Source organism: Hibiscus syriacus, unplaced genomic scaffold, assembly GCF_006381635.1.
Source record: "Hibiscus syriacus cultivar Baekdansim isolate YM2019G1 unplaced genomic scaffold, ASM638163v2 tig00110548_pilon, whole genome shotgun sequence".
In the NCBI taxonomy this organism is placed as follows: domain Eukaryota; kingdom Viridiplantae; phylum Streptophyta; class Magnoliopsida; order Malvales; family Malvaceae; genus Hibiscus; species Hibiscus syriacus.
Window position 1 is genome coordinate 5,528,839 of NW_024062775.1, and position 22,199 is coordinate 5,551,037.

Below are 22,199 nucleotides of genomic sequence, written 5' to 3' on the forward strand. Positions count from 1 at the left end.
AAATATATTTAAAAAGAGTAAATCTTTATTTAAACATACTTAAAAACATCAAATCTTTATTTGAACATATTAAAAAACATCGCATCCTTATTCAATTCGGTTTAAAAGATGAGAGTTTTATTTAAATCCCAAGTTTGATAAGATTTGTGCATCAGAACATTTTGACATGCTAGATTGACTTACCCCACAGACCACTAGTTCCTGTCTTTCTCTTTGATTTTCTAATCCCAAACAATGACAATCTACGAAAGATCTTAATAAGCCTAGTTACATACTTTCTTTGCGAGGCAAAATTTACAGAACCTATGCAACCCGTTAAATCTCCCCAAGGCTTCTTTCTCTTGCTTCCTGATCTTCTTTCTAAGCCATACAGTTTCATGCACTCTGATTTGGTCGGATTTGAATCTGTTTTCTTTGACATTTCATGCCATTGAAGAGTCTTCTTCAACACCATGAGCCCTTGTTCAAGGCTCTGAAGTCTAAAGCTCGTTGATTCGTAGTTTCGTAGTTTCTATCTATTGTTGGAAGGTCATCTGGTAGGACCGAGCTCAACGGTTTGCTGTTCGCCGGCTCTACTGCGTCCTTGTATGGACATTCTTCCGGGTTTCTTGAGTTTGGACATCTTGAGCTCGATGGGCTCCCGGAGAACTGACCGGTGAACCTGAACGAGTCCGAGCATTCTTTAAACGCTTGGTGGGTGTTTAGTTGTTGAACGAAAAGAGCTCGGACGATCAAACGCAGTGGCATCAGCTCATTCTGAACCGCTTCAATGCATGCCTCTTGTGATAGTTTTTGGCAGTTTAGATATTTGCAGACTGATTCCTTCTCTTCTTGTGTTATATCTCCATGTGCCTGACCAATAGGTGGAATACCGGTTTAAACATGACATGAATACACAAAATGTTTGAGGATGCCGATAAGTTATCGAAAACTTACCTGTGGTCATGCGTTTGACGGTAAGATATCGGTAATAACTCGATGAGTTCTGTGAACTTGTTAGGCTCCATTTGTGGATCAGAAGCTACATGGGAAAGGTACGTGTCCCCTAATTCTGCAACAATGAAGTTTCTTTCTGAAGGGGAAGGGTTGGTCTCCATGTTAAAAGATACAAAAGCTGAGAAAATGTTCTTAATAATGGCAAATTCCTTGATGAAATGGACTCTGTTCCAATCTGTGGAAAGAGAAGATCTTCCACTTGGGCAAAGTGTAACATAGTTGCAATCTGATCTTGCAATTTCACTTGTCTGTCGCTTGTTAATCCAAATTCTAAGGATCTAGAGAGCGCTGCGAAGTAAATTCCAACAGGAATGGCCCTACTGGCCTTTTCCCCAATGGGAAGTAAATCAAGAATCCCTTGTAAAATGACAGAAACCTTGCTCACCTGAATTTTCCCAGAATTGGTGTGTTTTCTTGGAGAGTAGCCATTTATTTGCGTAGAAAACAATGATGGGTGTCACGTATTTGTCTTTCATTCCTTGCCTTCTTAAGGAACCAATTATCCTTTTGAAGAATCCAAATGGTGAGCTATCAGATCCTTGATCCATAAGTCCTTGCTTTCTATTGCTTTCACCGTTTCGCTGCTCCAAGCCTCACTGGCCAACACTTGCAACGTAACAACCGGTATGTCCCTTTTCCTCTCCGGTTCGAGAATCTCCATGCAGGCCATAAAGGCCAGGGACTCGTTGCATTGGCTCACGATCAGCAGCTCCGAGGACCATGGGAGCAACATTTGGCATTTCTGGAGAACAATCAGTGTGTCATCCAAACTCTGCAATACCACTTGGTTTAAATAGAGATCGAATCGCTGGCAGAGGTTGCCGATGCAGTACTCTTCCGTCATTTCGAGAAACTCGGCTGCACACCCCAAGGCGGTCACATTGAAAGGGTCAACCAAAGTGGTGGATCCATAGATGAACAATGTTATCATCTCGAATGTTTCGGGCCCTCCAGGCAAATCTTGTGGCAACTCAAGCTCATTTGATTCGGTTAACCTCTTCTGAAAGTATCCACTCTTTGAAAACAACGGATGCTGGCACAAGACACAGAAAACAGCAACACAAATTTCACAGAAACTAATTGAATTTGATTGTATCTATCTGTTTTTGGCCATACCTTATGAAGGCTGAAGGTTCTTTCACTGACTCGAACACGAATAGAAACAGGAAGTCCAGTTTCTTGGCACCTGAAATAATCAAAAACTAAAAATCAGAAGACTTCTTCAACTGAAATGCAAATGTATGATGAATAACATAGAATTAGAAAGTCATTTATGTTTTCACGATGAGACGATCTTAATCTTCAGAAGGGCACTGACATTGGGTGAGGAGAAAGGACTCGAAGCTACTGAACTATCTTTCGAACTCGAAACCTCCATTGGCAATTGTTCATCATGAAACAAAAGAAACTGAGATAAAAGCTCTGCAAATACAACAAACATGCACTGCACTTCTCATTGCCATTTATCTCCTTCAACCGGCACAGCGGCACTAATAAATTGCTGACACCCGACTCGATAATCAAAGTAAAAAGGGACTACTACTATATCCAAGCTTTTAGAATCCATAAAAACACTGGAAAAGGGAAAGCATGTGAGCAAAACAAGAGTCGGTTTTATCAAGTTGTATATTTTAATATCAACTTTTATAAACCGATTGAACTAAACCCAGGTTTGAAAGTATGTTTTTGTGTTACGACAATAATGAAACAGTGAAAGTGAGATGATGCACACGAGTGCAGCTCAAAAATCCTAATTTTAAGGCATCAAAAAGGTTCCTCGAGTTGTGAGAAGATTGAATCCGTATACTTCCGCCAATAGAAAAAGGTGCAGTTTTTCTAGTTCCTTGCCTTGTCATATAAGCCTCTCAATCCATAATCCCAGTAAAAAAGAAGGTGGGGGAGATGAAGTACGGATCAAGTTATGAGAGCTTCTATAAAAGGGGGTGCTTTGAATTGTGATTTCAAACTTTTTTGCTCGCTTTCTCCCACCACATTTCAATCCCCAAAATTTTATTTTATTTTGCCATGACATAATTAATACCTTATTTGCATTTATCGGTAACAGCGAAGGACTGAATTAGTATCTAATATGTTATATTTTAGGCGTAAAACAATTTTTAATCCTTAAAATTTATAACTTTCCATAACTTCATCCCTAAAATATTTTGTTTACAATGATCTCAATTTTTTATATTTTAAATGATATTTTACTCGAAGATTATATTATACATCATTGTACTATATATTTAAGAGGACTAAATTCATATATATATATATATATATATGAAATTCAAGTACTAATATTAAAAAAATCATGAATCCATGTGTGAAAAGTTATCACAATTATCTGAAAATGTGGACTAAAGTCACAAGTTACATAAAGGATTAATTAAATATTAGATATCTAAAATATATCACTTTTCATCTAAAATAATTTTTTATCAAAATAAATATCTAAAATAATCAATTTTGTCATTTAAATATCTAAAATATTTTTTCTCAAAATAGACGTCTGAAATAGATCATCCTTTTTAGGTTCCTGACATATAACATTAATTAAAAAAATACTTTAGATACTTAAATGAAGAAAAATAACATCTTTTAAGTACCTACCTCACATAAGGTATAGTCCATGTAAAATATAGTTGCAAATGCAAACCTTACACTAGCTTAGGGATAATGCAACATAACATATTCTAACTGGCATTCGTTCTAAAACAGTGGCGCTCGTTTGGCTGAGGCTCCGTTTTGGAGAGGTTGATATTGTAGCCATAGCCATGGAGTAGATCGCGGATTTTGGAATACACAAGTGAAGGGTCGCCTTCACTGCTCTGTGATGCTCGTGAAGACTCCTGCAGCTTTATCTTTTCAAACAAATATTGTTTCTCGGCCTCTGCCTCACTCAAGCGAAGTTTCAGGTAACTGCTGGCATACTCTTCCTCCAATTTATCTGACTTCGCCAGAGCGATTCTTCGAAGCCTCTCGGCCTCTCGCTTTGCCTCATTGGCCTTTAGCTGGAACATATCAGCCTCTGCCTGTTTAAGCCTTACAATCCTCTCCAGCTCTTCCACTTGCGCCTTCTTTTTTTGTCTCTCCAGTTTCATTTCTGCCGCTTCCTTGGCCTTGTCCTCGAGCTCCCGGTCACAAGCATCAAGAGCCAAGCGAGCTTTCTTGAACATCCTCATCTTCTCGTCCCCCACCATTTCCATCTTCCTTATGGCCTCCTGCACTACATCAGCGATTCGATTGATTGCCTCTCCGGGTGCTATCAACCGTTCACCTTCCCCGTTTTCCAGACTTGTCGGAGAATCCATATCAAGCTCTATACAAAAGGAATAACAATGATTTAAACTCAAGCGATAAAAGGTTATTTATTCAGAGAACAAAAATGTTTTAGAGATGAATGTCTGGAATAGCTTGATTCGTGATCTTTCTTTAATATAAAACCTATCAAGGACCCTAGTTAATTCCTAAAAAAAATTAAGGTCTCAAACAAAATGCACAAGCCAAAATTGGGGTTGTAATCAAAGCAGGAAGGAAATTATAATGCATGACATGGTCACCTGTTGGGATGTAGGATCATCAGAAAGTTGATGAATAAATTGAAAGAAGAATGCATGCATAACTGAGCAATATTTTTCACTGGATAACCAAAAATAATCACATGATCATTTGAAAGGACAATTAAATAATTAGCGCACACTATACGTTGGAAAAATATTAATATCGATCTGCAAGCTGCAGATTCGGCTTGTCCACTCCTCATTTTTTCCAAAAGATCCTCACACTTCCGAAAGAGTTTCTTCCCTCTGGGGTCATCACTTCCACGAAAAATTCTACCAACAAAATCAAGTTCTCTTATAAGAGCCTCCCTATCCCAGGTTGGAGCACAATGCTGGAAGACGTCTTTAACCCAACCTAACAGCTCAGATGTTCGATTACAAGCTCGGCAGCGAAAAAGCATTTCGGTAGGACCTGCTCCACTTTTAACAGAAGGGCCCATGCAGATTTGCCCATCACGAATAGCACAATCAGTATGAGTCCAATGGGAACATAAATCACAACCAATCCAGCGGCAGGTATTTACTTCAAAATCAAACTTGTTGCAGATAACACACATACATAGATTGCAAAAACCATTCCTCTTGGCACATAATTCACAGGTGCAGTCATCCGCAGGTAGCCGGTTTTGACATGCAATGTTTCTACATCTTTTGTACACAAAAACCTCAATGAGAGAAGTTTGGGATAGACTGATGTTTGGATGCAGAAATGCCTGAATTCCTGTATTTATTGCAACAAGGATTTCAAGCTGAGCTTGGTGTGCTCTAATCAATGTCTTCGCTGTTAAATCAGATCTACTTTGAACAAGCTTCTGCAGATTAAAAAACTCTTCCCTGTTTTGTGAACCTCCATTGCCTTCCAGAATAGACTTCAGTTGATTCTTTAGCTCATCTAAAAACTCATCAGGTAGGTGATGCATCTGTTCAGAGATAACATCAACTCTTTCTCTAGCAATGTCTCGAAGAGTTATTTTATCAGCACAAGAAACACGACGGATGACAGATTGCTCAGGGCAGTCATTTTCCGTTTTCTCCATTTCCATCTTCTTCGCTGCGACAGCATCAGCAGTAGGCCAAGTCTCTTCAGAGCTAGCACTCTCGGTAGGGGACTCATGAACTTTATCTGAGTTTGATCTGGGTTCTTGGGTATCAGGCAACAAGTGAGGATCAGAGGGGGCTAAGGACAATGAAGTTTGTAAGCTCCCTGGTCGTGGTTGTTGCCGTGGGGGTAACATTTTTTATGAACGCTGCCGGTTAATATCAGAACCAGATGATGTTCCCATCAATAAATCGTGATTACTCTGAAAATAAAAGCAATTGGCATGATCCAACGAAACTTAGAATTACTTAATAAAATAAATTTAAGCTTTATCTACTGAAAAAAACCGTCTGATTTCTACCTTTTTCGATTTGCCTTAAAGATGCAAAAAGTAAGAAACAAATCATCATTGTTGAGAGTGAAAGACCTGCCCTACCCATTTAATTTTTCCATATAAAACTAAAAACCATGCATTTCATAACAAAATGATATTTAAAAGAGTCCATACTATAGATAACCATATCTTTAGTCCTAATCCTTAAAATCCAAAAAAAAGGCAAAATCCGGGATGGTTTTTAATCCTTCTTTACTTCGACATCTCAATACAGTTGTTCAAACTGTTTAATCAAAATCCAAATGAATGTCAGCAGCTAAGAACTCGAAACTTTTCAAAACCACCTTAATTTCGTTCCTTTCAAACAATAATTATTCCAATCTCGTAAAGTCGCCTATATGGCATAGATAGGTCAGAAAGCAGAACTCTAATCTGAGTCAAAACCCAGCAAAAAAAAACCCAATTCGAAATCCATCCGACTGAGAAACCTAAGACTAGAAACTTACACATCTCGCTAATCGAACAAGGTCCAAACCTAAATTATGAAATAAGACCCTAAAATAAATAGACTGTAAGTAACGGGAAAGTATATACCTTTAACGAAAACTGGACCGGCAAAGACCGGAGAAAGAAAAATTGAGCAATGACCAGAGTCAGAGAGCCGTTCGACGAATGGGGATTTCTTTTGTTACTTTAAATTTATACTATTTTTTATCCAAATACACGTGAATATGTTAAGGTTAGAAATAAATAACATAAACAAATCAAATTAGATTTATGTTTGTTTAAATTTTAATATAATATTAATATTTATTTAAAATATTTAATTATTTAATTATTTACTTTTAAAGATTTTTGGTTATTCAATTAATATTCACAACATTTTATTTTGTATTCGGTGGCTTATATTCTCTTTTATCTTTTTATTTTAGTAAAAAATATTATAAAATTATATCATTAACCTCAAATTCTTTATACTTAAAACTCGAGTTATATTCAAATTAATCTATATATTCACCAATATTTAATGGTTTAAATATATAAAATGTGTTTAATCTATATCTATTTTTTCAGTTTAGTGTCTAACGTTTATTTTGTTTTAATTTGGTGCCTAATATTTCATTTCGTGACTCAAAATGAGTCCAGCAATGACATACCATTAAGTTTGGCCGTTAACCAATTGAAAATGTCACCTAACATATTTGTTATTATTATCCCTTCTTTCCATTTCTTCTTCATTTGTTTGTTTTTGGGTATTATCCCTTCTTTCTTCTTTCATTTATTCTTTCCTTCCATTCTTTTCATTTTTTTTGTGATTGAGTATTATCCCTTCTTTTTTCTTTCTATGTAATCCCTTAGACTCGTCATATGCGATACGATAAGATCTAACGGATTACAAATAAAAATATTTACAAAACATTTTCAACACTTAAAAAACCAATCTCTTTTAAAACATATTTAAAATCAAAAAAATCCCAAAACGGATAATATAAAACATGAGATATCATCAGTAAAACAAAGTGCCTATAACTAGTGTCAAAATTAATACATACATCAGAGGTGATAGGAAAATAGGCCATAAAATTCATGTATCAAAATAATAGGCACGTGTTACCAACATGAAGGCAGTTCGGAAGATAAAACCATTACAACAAAATATACTATATGGAATGTGTTGATCCTCCAAGTGTCGATCTAGAAGCCTATTCAAAATATCTGAAAAAGGAAAGATGGGAGTGAGTTAGAGAGCTCAGTATGTCCTGAAGTGCAAAGTAAAGAAAAATTTTAAAAATAATTTAGTAGAGTATCATAAGAATATCAATGAGGTTCTTATTTAAAAAAAACAAAAGAGAATTATCCTCCAACTGAACACCAAATGCAGTTCCCCATAACTGCATCTATAAATACTTACATTAGGCCCATATGATCTAGGAGCACGTTGGGTCCATAAGGACTTACCTTAACCGAAGCGTAGAAGCCACCTGAGGGGAGTGCTCGCAGGTTTATAAGGACTTACCACAATGCACAAAGCAAATGAGCCACCTTATGGGAGTGTCATAGGGTCCATAAGTTCTTACCACAATGCACAAAGTAAAGGTGCCACCCTATGGGAGTGCCACAGGGTCAATAAGGTCTTACCACTAGGCTCATTGGGCCTAAGACCCCAACCAAGGGTCGCCTTAGGTCCATAAGGAATTACCAGCAAGATCGGAGTTGATCCAGCAGAGCTTGTAAAGTACATCCTAGAATCCCAGTGAAAACAGTTTCAGACAGTACTGGTAAATCTAAAAATCAGAGGTCATACATTTTTAGTAAACAATAACCAGAGAACATGTATCAGTTAAACCGAAATTTAAAATCAGTAAAACATATATCAGGTATTCGAGAAGTCAATAAACCAGAATCATGCTTTTCAGTCATTTAAATCGTTCATGTTTCAAATCAGATAAAACATTCATGCACACATAGTAATTTAGACAAATATTTTGAAAACAAGTATGTAGCACACAAAGAGCACACCTCGCAAAACATGTCGGTCCGAGAGATCTACCAAACATTGGTCTCACTACGAACAAAAATAGTACATAGTCCTAAATCAGATCAGAGTAGGGTTACTATCAGAATAATATATTGAATAGAGTATTTAACAGAGTTACGGAATTACACGAGTAATCACGGCTCACGCGGTCGGGCGAATCGAGAGGAGATGGGTCGAGCAGTCGATGGGTCAGAAGAATCACGGGCACTTATCATAACCAAAGTCATACACCAGTCTTTGCCCTTTCCTTATTTTTTCTCAGACAATTTAATTAAGATAACTATGTATATTCGGGTTCGGAGGTCAATTTGGAGGTTTTCGGGCTAGAATTTGACAAAACATACTTCAAATTCGAACACCGGACGTCGAAAAAATAAAATAGGAGTTTTCAAAAAATTTAACTTTTTGATCAAAGTTAACGGTCAATGGGTCAAAGTCAACAGGCAGGTCGATAGTCAACGGGTAGGTCAACGATTTGACTCGTTCAAAGTGGACTCAGTTGACTCAGTCACAGTTTTCCAGAAGCTTCAACGGGACTACTCCCACACGCGACGACGGCGTGTGACGACACATGTGGCGGGTAACAGGGACAGGGATGACAGTCGAGCGCTCGATAAGCCATCAAATATCCAAATCAATCCAAAAGAATACAAAAAATAGCCATAAAATAAATAAACCACCGAAAAACGAACTGAGACTCACCCTTCACGGCGGACAACGAAAATAACGACAATGAGAGAAAAGCTTGCCTGGATTTTGGTCAGAACAGGGCATGGAACTCAAAGACAGCGGCGGTGAGGCAAATTGACGACGAAATTGGTCAAAAATCATGAAAAATAGTGAAGGGGTTGTGGTTTTTTGACGAGACTTTGTCGGTTGATTCATGATGAATGACAACCCCAAATAGGACATATCTGGTTGAGTTTTGACTAGGTTGGGATGGCGAGTCGATTGATGGTGACGACATGGCCTACGGACGTCAACGGCGAATGGAATCAGATCGAGACTAAAATGGGGTTTAAGGGTTTTTTGATGGAGCTTCGTCGAGTTCTACACCGAACAAGGTGGTGGTGGCGGTGCATGCCTGTTAGGATTTTCGAAAGCTCGAAACGACAACTGGAACGATTTGAAAAGAGGGGTCGGAACGGTTTTTGTGTTTAGGGAGTAAGGAGATTGAAAGATAGAGAATTGCACAGCGATTTATAGTGGTTCGACTTTCTCAATCAAAGTCTACGTCCACTACCTTAGCTCCTCACCAAGGATTTTCCAACAAATTCACTAATTTGTTCTTTCTTTTGAGGATAAAGAGTAACCTTACAAACTCCCTAGTTTTTTCGGGCTAAACTAGAACCTTTCCCTAGCTTTTACACGGGATTAGCTAGAACCTTTCCCCTTTACAATAGGATAAAAGATGTAAACAAGAAAACCTCTCTAAGGTAGGTGTTTACAAGATTGAGCTCACAAGAACAAAATATTTACAAGAGAAAGATGAAATAAGAATGAAAAACTCTTCTCTTGTGTTTGATTGCTTGGATAGTTGTTCTCTTTCTTCTTCAAGTGTCCTTAGCTTGTATTTATAGCTTGGAATGTGTTTAAAGTCATATCTAGCCGTTGGGGATGTTTTGGAGCTGTTTGGGAATGATTTTTCTACAAACATAGGCTGCCCAGAATAGGGGGAATTGGTACCCCTTCATAGGGAATCGATACCCCTTCATAATATTCAAATATTATGACCGTTGGGCTGATGAACAGTGAGGGAATCGGTACCCCATTAGGGGGAATCGGTTCCCCTTTTACATACTGTTCAAATAGTAAATTACTATTCATAAAAACATTTTTGTGCTCAATTTTAAATTAAAAGAACTTTGAATTATTTTTGTAAATTTTGAATAAATTCAATTAAGTCCAAATACATTTTGTAAATTCAATTCAAGTCCAAAAACCATTTTGCCTTAAATTGTTATATCGAAACATAGTTCAACAATGCCACTGTCGGCTAGAGGTCAACGAATGGCGATGAAACAACGGGTTTGAATGGGACAGTTTGGGTTTCTGGGAGATTTCACACAAACTGAATTATGATTGGGGAAGGAAATAAAATTGGAAATTAAAAGAAAAGGGTAATCCATGAGCCAAGCCATTGGACAAGAATGAGCTTACAAAACTGATCTTAAATTCTAAAATTTCACAAATTGCTCCCTCGAACAAAAACTCATAAAAAATTTAAGGTGTGGCATCCTATTTCTTCATTTGTTTTGGGTATTATCTCTTCTTTTCATTTCTTCTTCATTTGTTTGTTAATTTTATTGGTGGGATTCTAAGGGTTGATAATAAGTGAAATGAATTAATTATGTGAGAACTGGAATGAGTTTGAAATAGTTGTAAATGGCAAGATTGAAGATTATAAACTCTTTTTTCTTTGATTTCATTTCCTTATTTCTATGCAACAATATTAAAAAGCTAAAGAATAGCTACGTTAGTGAAAACCCAGAAAGCGAAGAATAAGAAATTCAGGAGAAATCGTGTATGATTTTGAGTGTTGGTCGTCATTTATTGAGTTAAGATCAAAGGAGTGGAACAAAAGAAGAAGAGGAAAAACAATGGGTTCTTGAATTCAATTTAAAGGTTTTTGGGTGGATAAAGGGAAGAGAGAGAAAGAAACGAAAGGAACCAAATTGAAACAAAATAAATATTAGACACTAAACTAAAAAAATAGACATAAATTAGACACCTTTTGTATATTTAAATCGTATTTAAAATATAAAAAAACATCAAGTAAACAAACTTGTAAATAAATCAATAAACAAATATATATATAAATCAATAAATGAATTTATAAACGAATCAAAAACATACTTATTTGTGAACATAAACAAACTAAATACATATATTCATCCAAATAAATAAGCATACAAATTTTATTCACTAGTTTATTAAACTTAATAAACTAACATAAATGATATCTTAAAAGATTGGATCGACATATTTTTCCAGAATCTTGTGTAAGCAAATACGTTACGAAGGAAAGATTGATCGACGGAGACAACAAAATACATTTTTGTTATAAAAGGAATGAAATTAGAAAGCAGTACACACTTGACGATTTCATTTGAAAAATAAGTGAATTTGTATCCCATGTTCCTAAACATATAAAAACAAAAAATCAGCATCTCATTTTTTCGTAATGCCATCCGTCCTCCAACATACGTAAATGTATCCAACCATAGCATGTATGTTCCTCAGCTAAATACCTTTCCTCCAAAGACAAAGTTACGGCCGATTGAAGTCCAGTCGATTCATCTCCTGTCGCTAACAGAGCATAAATATCGAAGCATGTATTCATTCGAAGCACATGTATCAGCCAAATCCTGATGAATTCTGGTGATTGCCTTCTGTAATGATTTCAACACAGGTTGAAGGTTTCTGGAATTCATTTGAATAGAGTTACCATGAAGTTTGCAGAGTTCCTGTAGTAAATCAAACAGAACCAGGTCAACAGCAAAACACAGAACAAACATCAAATTATCCAGCAAAATAAACAGAAGCTTACCTGACACCATCGAAGTACAAACTCCAGGTGTGGGCACCTTTCTAGAAGGTCGGTTAATGCCTCTATTAATCTTTGCAAATATCGGTAAGGGATTGATGAAACAACAGCTGGAACATCTAGAGGACTGACAGAGAAAATACACCTTTTAATTAGTGTATCTTCGTTTAAGCGCAAGCAAGAATTAAAGCTCGGCTTGGCTGATCTTCATCAAGTGCTGCATCTATGGCCTACATAACAACAAAAATTAATTAATATTGGTAAATTTTGTACAACTCAAAGATCTAGAATAGGAAAGTACCTCAGGTGTAACATCGATGTCAAGATCCGTGGGATCAAAGATAAATGAGTCATCAATTGAAAAAACAATAACACCCTCTGTCGTTGCTGCAGAAAAACTTCGTCCCGTTGGTGCAATTTTAAGAGATGTCGTTCGGATGACAGGCCTACCATTATTAGGCATGGATCCAGGAAGATTATATCCCATATTTCCTCGGGTTTGTTTGTCAATATCTTCTTCTGTATCGCTGTTATCATCGTCGATTAAATTCAATGGACCAGCTTCTGTCATGTTTTTCGAGTTCAAGAAGTCAAGAACTCCATCCAAAGAGAGGTTATGAGTTATTTGAAATCGTCGAAGTAGAACCTGGTTTCAGATGGGAAAAGATGAGGGGAAAGCATAGTGTAAGTCTTCAACAAGAGAGAAGGTCGTAAAACAGGAACATGTACAAGTAGGATGTAATCAAGCAAAACTGAGCTCATGTTGTAGGAAGCTAAAGCTTGATAGAATTTCACTTTTAAACCTACGGCTTGATTTGAGATAAGAAGTTTACTCGGGCTCACTTGATTAAGCTCATTTTCCTAGAAAAAACTTTTTTTTAATGTAAATCGCCGGTATTTATTAATCTTACGAATAAACTAATAAGTACAGATGTCATGCAAATTCATCCTACTCAAGTCAAGCATTAGGATACTCAGATCTATGGTTCCATTTAAAACCAGATTGCCATGCAAATTCATCCTACTAGTCCCGAATAAGCAATGGTTGAAAAAAATAAGAGGGGCATCTCATGGTCACTTTCTTTTTTCAGGAGTTTGATGGAAGGAAAGTAACAAAGGCCAGAAGGCATCTTATGGCTGTCAAATATACAATGCAAAAGCCATCAATGATCTGAATGGCCCGTAAAATAATCCAAAACTGACTCTTTTTATGGTCAATCCAAAAAACCTACGTGCAACTATGGTTTAAATTTCAAATTGAAGAACATCATTTACTATCTATCAGAGAACGAAGATGAACTTATAATTACCTGATCTGCAACATCATACATACAGATGTATCTGCTATTTCCTCCAGCTAAGATGTAACTCCCATCAGCAGAGTAACATAAGGTCGTGAAGCACTTTCCTGAACTTGAGTTAGCTGCAGATCGTCTATCAGTCATTAGTCGTCCTCCAGCTATATCCCTACGCCTTCAATGGTACACATTAACATCCCATCAATAGGGTCCCAAAAGTGAATCTGTCCGTCTAATGTGCTGCAAGCCAGTTGTTTTCCATCTGGTCGGTAAGTAATGGTCAGAACATCATGCGTGTGAGGAAATGTTTCGACAGCACCTTTTCCTTCAAATACATCCCATAACCGAACAGTTTTGTCCCATGACGATGAAGCTAATATTGCCTAAAAATATATATATGACTCAACTCAAAGATCAGAGATGTAAAACATACTTGAAGCCAGATAAAGGTAGATGAAGAATAGTTAATAGACAATGTTAGAAGACAACTTTGGAATAAAGAATAGAATCAATGAAGATAAATGGAAACTTATACAAATTGAACCCACAGAAAACAGGTGAAGATAAGTTAGCTCACGTTTGTCGGAGAAAACATCAACCCATGAACCGGACCTTCATGAGCACTAAGAACATCCAATAAACGAGCCGTCTTCATTGACCAAACGAAAATCTGTAACATATGACGATAAAGGAAAAAATCAAGAAATATGATCAATACGGGAATGTTAAAATCAAAGAGCATTAACCAACTTACCTCAAATGAATCTAGAGTTCCGGCGCAAATCACTTCACCACTTTGATCAGCTGCCAAAGAAACAAACTGCCTAGAAGAAGGGGTAGTAAATGTTCTGAAATTTCGATAACGCAACAGGTCCCATGCACGAACAGTCCCATCCAGAGATGCACTTAAAAGGCAGTTGTTATTAGCCATAAAATGGAGTGCAGTAACCGCATTAGTATGTTCAGTGAATGTTACAAAGCAAAAGCCTGATAAAACAGTCCATACCTATGACAAGAGAAATCCAAAATTTCAGTCACTAAAGCGAAATGAGAGGAAAAGCGGCATTGAGAAAACATGTAGTTCACAAGAACATAGACCATTAGCACAAGATTCTTAAAAGTTGAAAAACAGAACCATAACCACGAAAATACAAGGCCAAAATGCATATCAACCAGGTAAGATCTAAACCCTCCAAACATCTCTCAAACATTCATTTACCTTCACTTTATTATCATCGGCACCAGTAGCCAAGAGTTGTGAATCTGGCGAATACGCAAGAGTATTCACATCAAAGTAGTGTCCCTGTTGCTTCAATATATAACTCTCCGACCGCCACTCCCACGCCAACAGCTGCCCCAACTTTGCACAGCCAAATGTCAACCAATTTCCGAGGTCATTGAACACAGCTGTCGTAAGCTTCTCTCTTGATATTGACAGCAAATGCATGCACACAAAATCCGGCATTTGATATAATCCAAAAACGCCATTGGAGAATCCCACCACAACAAGATCAAGTCCCCTATGATAATCACAGGCGGTCAATTTAGCAGGAGCCTGCATAAAACAATCTTTCCTTAATAATTCCCATTTGCCCCCACTCAAATACCCCTCCTCACCTTCACCAAAACAACTTTCTTTACCATCAAAATCCTTCCTTTTCTTCACATTGCCTCCCATAATTTCTCTATCCCTCTCCGGCGTTCCCGGAGACTTTGGCTCCTCATCATCCAGACCTTCAACTCCAATGTCATGATTACCAACATTGCCACTATAACCCCAACTGAAAATAAAACCATCACGAGCAATAGTATATGCTTTATCAACCTTATTACTCATTTTATCAACACCAAAGAAACAACCAACAACAGAATCTCTATGACCGAGAAATAAAAATGGGTTTTTATAACCACCCTTGACCTTATCAACAAAAAACAACCTCCCAGTCAAATCTTTGGACCCAACGATCAAATATTTTGATTCATTATCCCAATCAATTGCCAATATCTTATCGTTACAATCAGCAAAAGTTCGAACCAATTCAAACCCAAAAACTTCCCTCCTGTACCCAGGAGATCTCCATATTTGCAACAATTTACCTGCCGCCACAGCTATATACTTCCCATTGGGGCTAAACTTAACGGCGTTTACGGTATGCTTAAACGTTACGCGGTGCAACACCACTCTCCGAGGGAGGTTGATGAAGAGGCAACGGTTGTTGTCGTCAACAGTGAGGATGAAAACGCCGTCGGGCGAAGCGGCGATGTGGCGGATGTTACTGGAGGCTTGGACGGGTAGGGTTATGGTTTGGGATTTGACAAGGTCGGTGACGGAGATGCGGTTACCCACGGGGGAGATTAGGTTGGTGTTTTGTGCTAAGACGGCGTTGCCGCCGCGGTAAGGGGCGCCTAGGAGGTTTCGGAATCGGTAATTCATTTGGTGGTGAGGTGCGTTTGGAGGTGGGGAACATCTGCGGCGCACGGAATAAGGGTTTTAAGTAGGGTTTAAACTTTTAAGAGATGAAGACACAAAGAGAAGCCCTTCTTGGGCTTTCTGACCTAGCCCATAATTTTGACAATTGCCCAATAACTAACTATAAAGATTAAAATATTTAAAAAGAAAAAGAAATGTAATTAAAATATATAATAATAAAATCATAATTTTAATAATTTATTCTATATAATTTTTAAAATAAATTGAATTTCGAATAGATGGTACGTCTTGATCTTAGATTCTTATTTAATTTTGTACTATTAAAAAATCATAACAACAATGAACAAACCTATATTATTTTATAGTATGTTATAAGTTTCATATGTTTCATAGTTGCTACCTTAATGCAAACTGATGTGTTTCTCAATTTGATAACTTAAATTTACTCAGATTCTTTGAAAAGTTATTCAATTATTCTTGTTTGAATATGTCAAGTAATATACTTTTTTTTTTAAAATATACAATGCAGTGATAATGAATAAAAATGTGTAAATATATAAAATACTATGGAAATGATGGTTGATACAAATAAATATCACTATAATAAAAAATAATACAATCGATATGAATATAAAAATACATATAACAATGGTTTTATGCTAATAAACTGATTTTAACACAACTCAATCACACCTTATATATACTCATTATGAGCACCTATCAATAAAAAGAATCAATTTAAAAATCCAAAACAAGATTAGATCAACAAGATAACCACATAAACATCAACTGAGAATGTGATATTAAATTTAGTCTTAAGAGAAGAAAAACGTCTATAATAATAGACAAAATACATAATATGAAGAACGGATAAAATCATATGGCTCTTTATAAAAAAATAAATTAAATAAAACAACATAATTCATATACATATTATATACTACTTAGATCCGGAAGATGCTAACGTTAATGGTCACATCAATCCTACCTTTCCTAGGCTAAGTCGATCGATATATCAGTATTGTTGACAAGACCCTTATTCATAATGAAAGTGCATGAAGCTATGTGGAGTAAAAGTGTGGTAAGTTTACTGTCAAAGAAAAAAGTACGGTAAGTTTGTTCCAGAAAATAATTAAATGACGTGTTCCATTTTACTTTTATTGGTAGGTCAAAATCAGAAACCCTATGATACCAGAAGGTATATATTATCGAAAAATAAATAAATAAAAACTAAAGGAGCAAAAAGGTTCGCAATTTGTTTAACCACTTCAACTCTTCCTCTCTCAACGGCATAACTTTATCACTACCATTGCATCTTTGAAAAAGAAACCCTAACATTACAATCTCCAGTACTTGCTAAGGGAACCCTCGAAATATTTGCTAAACACATGGTATGTGCAAACGGAGCCAAGTTCAAAACACAGCGCGCAGTTTTCATTTTTGACCACCAGCTTGGACAGGCTCGACCACCTCAGCTTCTAATGTCTCTGCTTGGGGGGTCTGTGACGCTGAGTGCTGGCCGTCAAACGCCGACCATTTACCCGAAATAGCCATTCCCATCATCTCGTATATCTTACCACTTAGCTGTGCTGGATTGTCAGGCTGCATAAATGACATCAAGACGATTGTAACAACACAGTATCAACACATTCACATTTAAATATGGCATGTTTCTGATGATCAGCGTACTAAATTGATATGATATAATACTACTGTCAGAAAATAATGAGAGAAACTTACAGTGTAACCGCTAGAAACAAGAGCTGCATCATACAAAAGATCTATAGCTCTCAAGGCATCTTCATCATCTGGGTTGCTCTTGAATGCAGCCTGCAGAGAAAGTATAACACATCCATTAAAATGATAATGAATGGGGTAGAGGTAGAGCTCAATGTTCGTCACCATACATTCAGTTCTCTAATGATTGGATGCTCAGGGTTGATCTCAAACACCCTTCTCCCCTTCATGAACTCCAAAGTAGAGGTGTCCCCAACAGTCTGTGCCTTCATGAGTCTGTGAAAGAATCATATCCATGTTAACCGATGCTAACTTATAAAAGAAAAGCAGAGGAAAGAAAGGATATTCACCTCTCCATGTTGGCAGACCAGCCAAACTTCCCTGATACCAAAACACAGGGAGATGAACTCAGACGGTTTGAGATATTAACATTGGCAACTTTTTCACCCAAACGTTTCTTGATCCAATCACAAGTTTTGCTAAATTCCTCTTTGGTTACTTTCTCCTTTTCTTCATTCTTATCGCCTGCAGATTGAGACAGACAAAAATATTAAATATATAGGTAAGCCATGACTAGCATTAATAACCTAATCATCCTTCTATCTGTCAAGGAATTGACCAAAGTAAGCCAGTACAAGCAAGAATAAAGGCTTTAGTTAACCAATAATGCTAAACGTAAAACTTCATGAGAATAAAATCCCACAGACTAACCTATATCCAAATCTTCTTTACTGATGTCTACAAAATTCTTCTCCTTGTAAGATTTCAGACTTTGAATGGCAACTTCATCAATGGGGTCTACCAAGTAGAGCACCTACAAAATGTCACCAAAAAAATATCATGCCTCCTGATCAATTTAGTACACAGATTTCAATATTCAATGAAGAAAGACGTACTTCAAGATCCTTCTCAAGAAGTCTCTCCAGAAAAGGTGCATTTCGAGCACTGCTAACGCTGTCAGCAGCAATGTAATAGATATCCTTCTGCTCAGGCTTCATGTTCTCGACATATTCATCCAAACTTATCATCTCATCCTCACTTTGGGAAGAGAAGAATCTGAGCAATGGTGCAAGACGCTTGTGATTTTCACGATCTTCTATGCATCCCAATTTCAAATGTTTTCCAAAATTCTCCCAGAATGTCTCATAATCCTACAATGCAATCAGATTTTAGCACGCTAAAGCAAAATAGCATAACACACTGATAAATTCTTATTAGCTCACAAAAATATAAAAAACGTAAATTCACTATTAGCCAGGTGTTATTTAAGTCCTTTTACGGTAAATATAATTCCAAAGTCACAAAAGTGATGGAAGGAGAAAGGAAGGAGAAGATGAGGAGAAAAGGGAAAATATGATGCATACTCCTTTATTTTCACTCATTGATATTCCCAGAATCATATCAAATGTTTTTCGAACCAAACGTTTCCTCATTATTCGGACCTTCAATAAAAACACAAAGTTGCAGTCAGAAGAATGTTAACTAAGAAAAATAACTATTTCAGTATCAAACAAGAATTCTAGGAAAAATAGTCCGTACAATGCGACTTTCTTGAAGAATCTCGCGTGAGACATTGAGTGGGAGGTCATTTGAGTCCACAACACCCTTGACAAAGCTTAGATATCGAGGGAACTATTTAAGCAGAACAATACAAGGTTTGCACAAGTCAGATTAAATTTGAACCAAATATATTATTCAAATGTATAAAGGAATGACATGTTATTACCAATTCACCATCAAAATCATCTGAAATGAAGACTCTTTTAACATAAAGTCTAATATTCTTCGTCTTGGGATTGGTTATATCATCCTTTCCCATAGGAGAAATGGCTGGGACATAAAGTACTGAACGAAACTCCACCTCACCCTGCAAAGCCAATGTTTAAAACTTTAAGAAAATGAAATAACAATCACCAGAGGAGTGATATTAGACCCATGTTATAATTGTTTACATTTTCAACAGTACCATCTTCAAAACAGTTGCCCCTATCCTAACTCATGATAATTGAATCCAAAGATGGTGCAGAGAGTTTCCGATGTTGATTTAAAAAACTTCCCAGTTCCACTAAACAATGTCATTACCTCAGTTGTAAAGTGTGATGATGCTAACGGATCCGAGTATTCATTAAAAGTTTTCTTGTAGAACTCATTGTAATCCTCTGTTGTCACCTCCTTCGGATTACGAAGCTGTAATGATAAAGTTAGTAATAGTATCACATATAGAACTTTAGAAATACACAACTGAAACTTGAGCAATTCTAAACAAAAAACTTAACAACTCACCCAAATTGGTTGAGTTTCATTTGTAAGCTCCCAATCCCAGTACCTCTCCACAACCTTTTTTGTTTTCTTCTTTTTCTGTTACATTAAAGTCGAAAAACAATCAATCACATGCATGTTGCAAATGAGCTTACAGATGATGACAAAACTACATAAAGGTAACCACCTCAACGTTTTCATCTTGACCAGTCTCTTTGGCTTCAACTGGGTCCTCATCATCTTCGACCTGTGATGAGTGAAGCATAACAGGTTAGTTATCTCAAAAACTAGTTTTGTTGAGAAAAAAATGCAAATGTCGATATCATGTTGAAAGACCTCTTTAGTGATTCCCTTCTCCTGCCATGTGTAAATTGGGAAAGAAACAAACTGTGAATAATTCTTCACAAGCTTTTGAATCCGTTCTGGATGGGCAAGACCTTTGTCATCACGCTGAAAGCACACAGACAACAAGGACAAGATATAAGTTCAAGTTCCATAACAAATAAAGGTAGTAAAAGTATTCTTTGTTATTTAAGAGACCTTAAGATACAAAGTAAGGCGTGTTCCGCGAGGAATAAGATTCTCTGGATTTGTCTCCTCCCGAATATAATAGGAGCTTGCATTTGCCTCTCCTTCCCATACATATTGTTTATCAGATTTCGGACTCTTTGTTGATACAACTACCTAAAATTACAATAAACTACATGAGCAACTGCACTACAGGAACTTCTGAATTCAAGAAAACTAAAATGAAAAGTAATCAATACCTTATCGGAAACCAAAAATGCTGAATAGAAGCCAACACCAAACTGACCGATCAAGTTGTTGTCCGTCCCAGCATCGTTACTTTCCTGCAAAATTGTACATTTTGTTAAAGCAAATAACATGTATCCCTAGAAACAGAAAATGAATGTTGGCATAATTATTAGACCTTCACAGCCTTCAAGAACTTAGCAGTTCCACTCTGTGCAATTGTTCCAAGACAATCAACAAGTTCTTGCCGTGTCATACCAATGCCTGAGTCACTGTAGAAAACAAAGTAAGAAAATGTGTATTGCTAAAAACAATTCCACAACCAAAGCACCTTACAGCTCATATACTTACATAATCGTTATTATCCCATTGTCTTTATCAGTTTGGATACGAATGTCAAGATCAACAGCTTCCTTTAAAAGCTGAGAATCAGTAACACTTAGATACCGTAACTTGTCCAAGGCATCACTTGCATTACTGCAGAAACACAAAAAACAAATTTACGGATATCAAACACCACATAATGGAATTAGGCAGGCTCTTATAAAATTTAGCTTAAAGATCAATTATTAGAAAGCTGTATTATCCAGGCATTTTTGGAATCTCTCTTCAAATTACAAAATAATATACATATATATATATTTTACTCACCATATATAGTTATCTTGAATTTCATCCAGCAAGAAGCAGGTAACAACATATACTAAGAGTATGAATTGATTGGCCTATCTAAAATGTAAGTTAAATTCCAGTTTGCTCCTCATGTTCGAACAACCAAATAATAATAGTCAAATAATTTTGACAAGCTTATTGTTACTGTAAAATCATCATATTTTAATAATCCAAGGATGAACGTATGAATTCTCAAAACATGCCTGATAAGCTCCCGAAGAAACACCTCTTTGTTGCTGTACAAGCTGTTAACAATAAGATCCATGAGCCGACTAACCTGTCAACATGTATGGTACAGCAGCATCATAAATAAAACTCATCAAATCTCTAAATAAGAACTTTATACAAGTGAGACCCATAACATACCTCAGCTTGATACTCATATTTCTCAGCTGGAGGTGGAGGTGGATTGCCTGATTCAGATGCTGTCGCGGTTGATTCGTATCGGCTTCCCAAAACCAAATCATTTTTCAAGTTCAATTGAGCTAAATATCTAGCCGTGTTACATTTCCCTCCCGTTATCGCCGAGTACCACCTGATGTTATTATCACTCCCCTCTGCCTACTCACGATCCAATAAAATACTAATTAGATAAAACTATTAGAATCACAATTTATACTATAATAAATAAAATAAAACAACAAGTTAAATAACCATTATCAAAAAGAAAAATGCTTTAAAAGCTTAACTTTTGCATTAATTACCACTAATCCTCACTCACACAACAAAACAAAAAAGTTAAAATACTTTTCCTTTAGTATCAATCAAACGGAACGAAGGTTCAGACAAGTGAGAAATGAGAGGGAGAGAGTACCGAGACAGGGATGGAAGTGGAGGAGGCGATTGGAGCAGCCACGGCGACCCGGTAACGAGCAACGGGGGCGCGGAGGGCGGCAGAGACAGAGCGCCGGGAGAGGCGATGCATCATTAAGGATTAAAGGATAGGAGAGAGCGAGTTTCAGGAAAGTTTAGAATTGGTGCGATGAGGATTTAGAGGAGAGGTAAAAATAATATTATATGGCGAGGGTTTT

General features: G+C 36.7%; 2 protein-coding genes and 2 pseudogenes across 2 annotated transcripts; all 4 read right to left on the reverse strand.

Moving 5' to 3' along the window:
- Positions 1-166: 166 nt before the first annotated feature.
- Positions 167-2,410, reverse strand: LOC120130763 (annotated as a pseudogene).
- A 1,138-nt stretch (positions 2,411-3,548) lies between these two features.
- On the reverse strand, positions 3,549-6,610 carry LOC120130764 (OBERON-like protein). Its single transcript, XM_039147919.1, has 3 exons — positions 6,527-6,610; positions 4,705-5,860; positions 3,549-4,318 (listed from the first exon to the last, which is right to left on the reverse strand). The coding sequence occupies exons 2-3, from the start codon at positions 5,792-5,794 to the stop codon at positions 3,693-3,695; spliced, it is 1,716 nt and encodes a 571-aa protein (XP_039003850.1). The 5' UTR covers positions 5,795-5,860; positions 6,527-6,610; the 3' UTR covers positions 3,549-3,692.
- A 4,987-nt stretch (positions 6,611-11,597) lies between these two features.
- Positions 11,598-15,828, reverse strand: LOC120130762 (annotated as a pseudogene).
- A 1,156-nt stretch (positions 15,829-16,984) lies between these two features.
- On the reverse strand, positions 16,985-22,161 carry LOC120131082 (heat shock protein 90-6, mitochondrial-like). Its single transcript, XM_039148187.1, has 20 exons — positions 21,983-22,161; positions 21,535-21,729; positions 21,372-21,445; positions 20,848-20,973; positions 20,675-20,768; positions 20,511-20,594; positions 20,284-20,427; positions 20,080-20,193; positions 19,931-19,990; positions 19,768-19,842; positions 19,567-19,671; positions 19,211-19,351; positions 19,024-19,116; positions 18,849-18,926; positions 18,381-18,635; positions 18,196-18,298; positions 17,835-18,009; positions 17,655-17,760; positions 17,488-17,577; positions 16,985-17,349 (listed from the first exon to the last, which is right to left on the reverse strand). The coding sequence occupies exons 1-20, from the start codon at positions 22,094-22,096 to the stop codon at positions 17,182-17,184; spliced, it is 2,394 nt and encodes a 797-aa protein (XP_039004118.1). The 5' UTR covers positions 22,097-22,161; the 3' UTR covers positions 16,985-17,181.
- Between the last annotated feature and the right edge of the window lie 38 nt (positions 22,162-22,199).